At 42.0% G+C, this 7,535-nt stretch overlaps 1 protein-coding gene across 1 annotated transcript in view; it reads left to right on the plus strand.

Moving 5' to 3' along the window:
* Positions 1-2,358, plus strand: part of UBAC2 (UBA domain containing 2) — an 86,380-nt gene extending 84,022 nt beyond the window's left edge. Inside the window, exon 8 of the mRNA XM_010136920.1 lies at positions 1,645-2,358. Within this exon, the coding sequence (XP_010135222.1) occupies positions 1,645-1,752 (108 nt within the window). The 3' untranslated portion in view covers positions 1,753-2,358. The remainder of the gene's footprint in view (positions 1-1,644) is intronic.
* Positions 2,359-7,535: the final 5,177 nt, after the last annotated feature.

The following is a 7,535-nucleotide window of genomic DNA, read 5'->3' on the forward strand; positions in this document are numbered from 1 at the left end:
AGAGGAGAACTGTCTTTCTCAGACATCTCCTGTAGCTCAGGACTTCCAGGTTCAAGAGCTGTGGTGTCTGGTCACAAGGCCATTTGGAGCCAGACGGGGAACGCTTTATGCTGCCAGTGGCCACAGTTAATTTTGCGTGTTCCTCCTGCCCCCCAACATGTTTTTCTCCTCTCTGGAAGATTAACTGTAAAAGTGAACAAGTTATACTGCAGCTTTCAGTCACACCTAACTGAGAACTGTACATTTTAAATGTTCTTTAGACTGGAATTTAAGCATAAATTAAATTTGGTTATACATATCTTGCTTTTTTACATGTGGTAGTTTGAATGTCTGTTGGCACGGAACAGAAGGGTTAGGTGTCGAGTACATGGTATTAGGAAGAGGGGTGGTCAACTAGTTATTGATTACCAAAATCATTGTCTTAATATGCCCTTTTCCAGGTAATTCTTCCATCAAATGTCATTGACTTACACTGTTTTGAGGATACGTAGAATCCTTCCAATAATTTTACTGAGCCCATTTAAGTATTGTACTGCCTCTGTTTTAGGGCTGACTTTCCAGTTCACTGTTTTAGAAACCACCTAGAATGAAGAGTTTTGAGTTTTTTTAATGCCCTCTGGAGAAGTAAGTCTTTCCAAGGAAGGTAGCACTAAGGATGTCTGGACAGGTTTTTGCACCTGCTGTAAAATTCCGTATTTTGGTCAGTGTCATGGTTTAACCCCGGCCAGCAACTAAGCACCAAACGGCTGCTCACTCACTTTCCCCCTAGCAGGATAGGGGGAGGAGAGAAAACTTGTGGGTTGAGATAAGAACAGTTTGATAACTAGAATAAAATATAATAATAAAATATTATTATTATAGTCATAATGAAAATGAATATAATAAAAAGGAGCAACAAAGCCCAATAAAAGACAAGTGATGCACAATGCAGTTGCTCACCGTCTGCTGATCGATGCCTGAGCAGCAATCCATGCCTCCCAGCCAACGCCTCCCCCTCCAGTCTATATAGTGAGCATGACGTTTTATGGTATGGAACACCCCTTTGTCTAGTTCGGGTCAGCTGTCCTGGCTGTGCTCCCCCACAGCTTGTTGTGCAACTCCTCGCTGGCAGAGCACGGGAAACTGAAACATCCCCAGCTTGGGATAAGCGCTGCTTCACAACAACTGAAACACCAGGGTGTTACCAACGTCGTTCTCGCACTAAATCCAACACACAGCACTGTGCTAGCTACTAGGAAGAAAATCAACTCTATCCCAGCCAAAACCAGGGCAGTCAGCGTTGGGTTCTTACCAAGAGCAGCAAGCCCCAAGGTCAGATTGTAATTGTCATGTGTGGCGCCTTGCTTTCTATTTCACTATTCTTTCAAAACTGGACCAGTTAGGGAATTACAGGTGTGGCATTTTCAGCAAACGGTTGGTTTTGAGTAAAGTATCAGAAAGCAATCATCTCCGTGCCAGTGTTTTCAAGCATGCTGTCCCAGATATGTCTGTGATGTTGCATAGCCATGCTTGCTTACTCTCTGGGAAGGTAAGCTTTTCAACAGCCTGATCAGTGGAAAAGCGGTCTCTGACACTGCTAACATGACGAATGCACACACAGTGTGAATAAAACTCTGTTTTTAAAGCAGTGTTACTCTTTTCCAGGTTGCACGACTTATGGAAATGGGATTTTCCAGGGGAGATGCTCTAGAAGCTCTGAGGGCTTCAAATAATGACTTAAATGTAGCCACTAATTTTCTGCTGCAACACTGATGGTTTTCTGTATGAAGGAACTTCACATAATGGTTTGTTCATGTCTGAAAGAGGATCAAAGCCACCTGCTGGACAGACTCTCGAAGGTCGTCCCCACAGGAACGTCAGAAAAGAGAAACTGGCTCTGCATGACTGGTGATTCAAAGTGATGTTAACGAATGACGTGAACTGTTCCCAAGCCTTCAGATCACTTGGTGGTTTCTAGTCTGGTTATCCTTTTCAAAGTTACTTTAGTTTCTACTTATTACTGGATATCACCTAAATTTATTTTAAAAATAAAGTAGGTGGGGGTTTTTTCTTGCAAATCCTTGTTAGACATGTTACCAGACATAATGACTAGGAAAAGAAGCTCCAACAACCACAGCAATTGCATTTACCTATAAAAAAAAAACTTTCTTCATTTACCAGCCTAATTTCTTTAGCTTATATGTTATTTACAGTACTTGATTTTTGATTACAGTAATAAGAGGTTCGAAGATTACTTCATTTTCAACTCAGTAAAGGGTTATGGGACTTTTATGTCATTTTTGGAAAGTTTTATTAATGCCTGTAATATTTTATTTCTTGAATTCCTTTTTAAATAAAATTTGTCATTCAGCACATAATGCACAGATAGGATGAGAGAAAATTCATGTGCGTATTGCAAGCTATGGTTAGTGTCCACTGTAAATTTAAATCTTTACAAACTGAATGAATTGTTATTCAGATACAGGTCACAAAGATACTCACTGGAAGCAATAAAGGTGAACTGAATGATACAGTAAGATCAGAATTGAAATGATTTGAATGACTTCCATGGCTAATTCAGGCAGGCTTCTGTAAGGATGGATATATGCTCAGTGTCCTGTGTGCTGGTTTCATTTTTTTTTAAGCTGGCTATATACTGTCTTTAAAAAATTATAAAAAGCTGACTTTTCTATATATAGTTCTAGTTTTCTACTGTCAAAGATAGTATCTGTATCAAAGATGCTGACCAAGACCCTGCATCTGCTGAATTCTCACCATCTAAAACAACTTACTGTGATCACAGACCGGAATATTAACCCTAAGGGTGATTCAGGCTAACACAGGAGGTAACAGGATGGTAATGCCAAGGTAGTACAATACTGGTTTTGAAGTTTTGATTAATAAATGAGCTTGCTTGGCTTGAGTCTCAGAAGTGTTCAGTATTAGCACCTTAGGAGTTTGAGGAAGTGGGGTGGAGAGAGGTGAACATCTCTACAAAACCAAGCTGAAATACTACAAGATTCCAAACTGCGACTCCGTGAAACCAATGTACACGTGTATCTCAAGCATTTAATGTTAAGTTTCTGTATGTACTTGTGTTCGTATATCATGTGTATATTTGTCTATTCAAATACACACAGGCACATTTAATACATACATACATTTAGAATAAGGTACAGGTCATCAGAAGCATAACAAGGGCAGTACCAGGAGCAAAGGGGTGGAGGTGAAGGAATACAGGAGAAGGATGTTTTGGAAATCCAAATGAACAGGTGTGTACCAATGTACACGTCTGTGCAGACTCACTTGGCCTGGAAAATATACCAGGAAATCAGAGGACAAGATTTAGAGAGTGGCTTCCTATGTGCATAGGCTGGGGACATTTCTGTACTCAGACAACTCTGGAAACCTACTGTCTTACACAGCAAAGGCAAATGTAAGGAAAAAAAGCCCTACAATAATTTGCAAACTAGTTAAATGTTTTGAAACAGGTAAGGATTTTAATTTTGAAACATACAGATTCTTCATTCACAAGCATTTTATCAAAAGTAGCAATAAAAACTAGTGAATTTTTTCAGAAGTCAAAATTTTGTTTGTAGGAAATAAAGGTCCACCTAGCCCAGGGTAAATTAAATATGACCTGTGCCCTTTCAGAGATTGCCCTGCTCTAGGGGAAGCAATTATTCCTTGGAATTTTAAAACATATTGAGAGACATCTGTGACAGCAACGGGATATTCTCCAAGTCTAAATCCTTTCTTGCTATTATCTATACAAGGGGTTCCAAATGTCACATTTGTGTGAAAAACCCCGTTTTGCTGGGCATGTCGCAAAACATGGTCAAACATAAGAGGTAAAATTCAGGTCTTGGTGATCTCAGCTGAAAACTCCCCTTGACATTTGTGAGAACAGTTTGTGCTCAAAATGCTTTCAGGGCTGTGATTTCCAATTAAAAAAAAAAAGAAATGATAAAAGGAGGGATCTCGGATGCCATTGGACACAGTTCCTGTTTCATTCGAGAACCGTAAAAGAAAGATTCACACGTTAGAGCTGGAAAACAACTTGGTTCCCACTTGAGGGTGAAACTCTAATGGACCATTTCTGGGAATGTGAGGACTGTATTCTTCACAGCCTACGCAGTGTTTGTCCAGTACGGCTTCAAATATCTCATTGCACAGTTTCTATGTTGTGTGTGACACACCGATATTTTTTAGGCAGTGAGAGAATGCAGAATACTTTTCTACAGACAGGGTTTTGAGTCCCTGGGAAATTTATGATGGTTTTGGTAAAGCCAGAATTTGGTATTTTGAAATAACAGTAGTTGCTGCTGTTAAAATTTCTCTACTTGACTGGGAATGTTGCCTTCTGAGATGACATCAGAGTAATTTATTGGGAGCTTTCCTAGACGGTTATGTGACACTTTGAAATACATCCGCAGTGAGGTTTGCATTTGTGGAAATCTGCCCGACAAGCCACCAGGTTCTCAAGCCTTAACTTTTTGCTAAGATGCAGCATAAGTGATTGGGCTCCATACCTATCAAACCTATCTTCCTCTCCCCAAACGAGTGAGTGTTAAAGGTTGCCTGCTACTTAGCAAGCTCATGGGCTGTCACAGCCGGTTCCTGTACCAGCCTGCACTGTCCACCGCTGTCGATGCCTTTGTGAATGTGTGATGGATAAGAGGTCTCGTTATTTTTGTCTGAAACAGAACAAGTAAGCAAAACGTTGCAAGGTACTGAGCAAAGGGCAGCATTTTTGGCTCTCTTCTTTGTGTGTGAGTATATATATGTATATGTATATGCATATGTATGTGTGTATGCATATGTATATATACAGAGAGTGAGTGAGAATATTTATGTATTGATGAATTTAACTGGAGCTAAGAGTTTGTTGAAGAAAATTAAAAGTCTGTAAAAGTCCCACCTCTGAAATGTGTGTGTTTGGAGTATATATGTGGTTGCAAAGACACCCAAATTTGAAAACACTCAGGATGACAACCCTCATGTTGCAGGGGAACTGCATCTGTTTGAGATTATTCATTTAAACTGACAGAGGTTTTTGATACAAATGTGCAATTGATTTCTTGTGTGTGTTCTTCCACACAAAAAAATGTAAATGAGCTTATCTTTCTTTAACTGCATAGCCATAGTAATGAGTAATCGATATAAATGAGTACAAATGCTATTTAGTTCAGTCACATGAACACACAAACACTGTATGTGTTTATATATATGCATGCATATACGCATATTTTTTATATATGTATGGATGTATGTGCTTACTTAAAACATACTGGGTTCGGTTTAATTTTTCGTAGGGTTGCATTCCTCCTGTTTCCATATATGAAGGAATGCTTTGACCATAGAAAGTCCACTCAGTTGAGACGCAAAGAGGGTAAGCGCTACCAGTAGTTTTCAGTCCAAATATAAGACATGAAACAGATGTTGAGAACAGAAGAACAGTACGACCTGATGAATGGGTGCGACTGGTGAGAATCTCAACAAATTGGTAGTTCAGCTGTTGTAGTTTGATTTTTTTCCAAAGAAGAGTCTCAAGAGGAAACGAGAAGTTATCTGGGCTCGCACATGTTTGCAGGGGACTGCTTCTAAACCTGAATGGTAGCATTGGAGAACGTAGGAATATTCATACTTTAAAACTGGGTGGAAAATTTCAGGATCATGGCTGAACTGAAAGCCAGATTTGGCCTTATGACCCGAGATATGTAGTGACCATAACTGTCATTTAAGATTAGCAAAGCAAGGGCTTGAGGGAGATGGAACTGAGCAAAGCCAGAGAGGAAAAAAGAGCAAAGCAGAAGACAGGCTGCAGAGGACAGAAAGACCTGCTGAGAGAAGAGGGGCAGGATGTCGCATTGTGCTCAGATCGGTTTTGAAACAACTCACAGAGGTTCTGTGTTGAAAATGCAAACGCACAAAATTGTGTGTAACAATCCACTATTTTTCAGGGGTCTCCAGTAGCGGAATCATTCCATTTTATTTGGTCAGTTTTACATGAGATGGTGTACGTAGCGAGAGAGAAAACAGTGTAATCCCAGCAACTCAGCAGTGAAGGAAACCCTGCAGTCACCACAGTGTGGAAAAAAGCAGATGTTCCTGGTTTTCAAAGCACAGCTAGTCCTGCCAGCCTGACTGTTCTCCTGGCACCCCATCCCAGCTGCGGAGACACCTGCTCCACAAAGGGCACAACTCCTCGCCAGTCCCGCTGCTCTTCCCAGCGAAGGTCATTTATAAATCCCTGTGCTGTGACAGCACACCACCCTTCTGGGGAAACACATGTCCTGCATGGGGGAGGTGGATCAAGAGTTTGTACTTGCTCCTCACTGCTTTTGAGAATTTGCTTTCATTGCAGCAGGGAGACACGTGTGCCTGTGAGAAGAAAACAGTTGCCCACATCACCTGGCCCGAACAATCACACCAGGGCTGCTTACTTGGCCATGAGAAGCTTTTATTTTAAGTAGATAAATGCATTTTTACATGGCAATATTTTACTGACTTGCAAAGATGGATGTCATGACATGCAATAGCTTACATTGAGGTCAGTTTAAAGCACAGACTGAAGAGCTGTGCTGTATGGCGCACGGAGTTTACTAACAGGTAACGTATAACTGCAACCAGGAGCTGGTGCCCCCCAGTGCTCTCCCGGGAATGTATGCTTTTAGCTGAAAGCATGAAGTTGGGAACCACCGCTCAGGGGAAAAGGCTGTGCTGTGTTTGACCTCCGTGCACTTATTTGCTGTCAAGATACAGCTTGTCAGACAGGCAGGTCATCTGCAGAGACCTTACCTACCTTCTGCACTCTGTTCGGTTGCGTGAGATGATCACCTTCTCACAGAAGTTCAGGAGAAACCTGAAATACACAGCGTTGGCAGGGTTTCGCTTACAAGGGGTTTTGAGCTACCAGGGTCGCAGCATGAGTTTGCTAGGAAAGACTCAGCTTGCACCCTGTATGTGTATAAACTGTGTGGCTATGCGCAGATACAGTACTATTGTGTGACCACAAAAGGTGCACTCACTGCCCTGAGGTGAAAATGCAATTTTCCCTCGTAGAAGGCAGTATGGCAATAGGCTGCAGCCTGGGGTGAAGCAAGAGATCACAGAATCATACAATGTTTGAGTTTGGAAGGGATTTTAAATGTCCATCCCCCTGCAGTGATCAGGGACATCTTCTACTAGATCATGTTGCTCAGAGCTCTCTCCAGCCTGACCTTGAACGTTTCCAGGGATGGGGCTTCTACCACCTCTCTGGAAAACCTGTGCCTGTGTTTCACCACCTTCTTCATAAACTGGTTTAACTAGTCCAACACGGAAAGTCATCACGGACCCCTGTGCGCTGCCATTCAATGCACCATGTCCCCACGTGGCGATAGATGGGGGGGCGGGGAGCACCACCGGCACTTTTTTTTTTTTTTTTTTTCCCTAGATTAGTGGGCGTGTTTTTAACCCCGAGTAAAGGCTTCAACTCCCTCTCCCGGCGAGCACCGGCTCTGCCCCTCTCGGCAGAGCGGCACAGCGGGGCAGCGCGCTGCCGGCAGCCGCCC

This window comes from Buceros rhinoceros, unplaced genomic scaffold, assembly GCF_000710305.1.
Source record: "Buceros rhinoceros silvestris isolate BGI_N320 unplaced genomic scaffold, ASM71030v1 scaffold11080, whole genome shotgun sequence".
NCBI lineage: Eukaryota > Metazoa > Chordata > Aves > Bucerotiformes > Bucerotidae > Buceros > Buceros rhinoceros.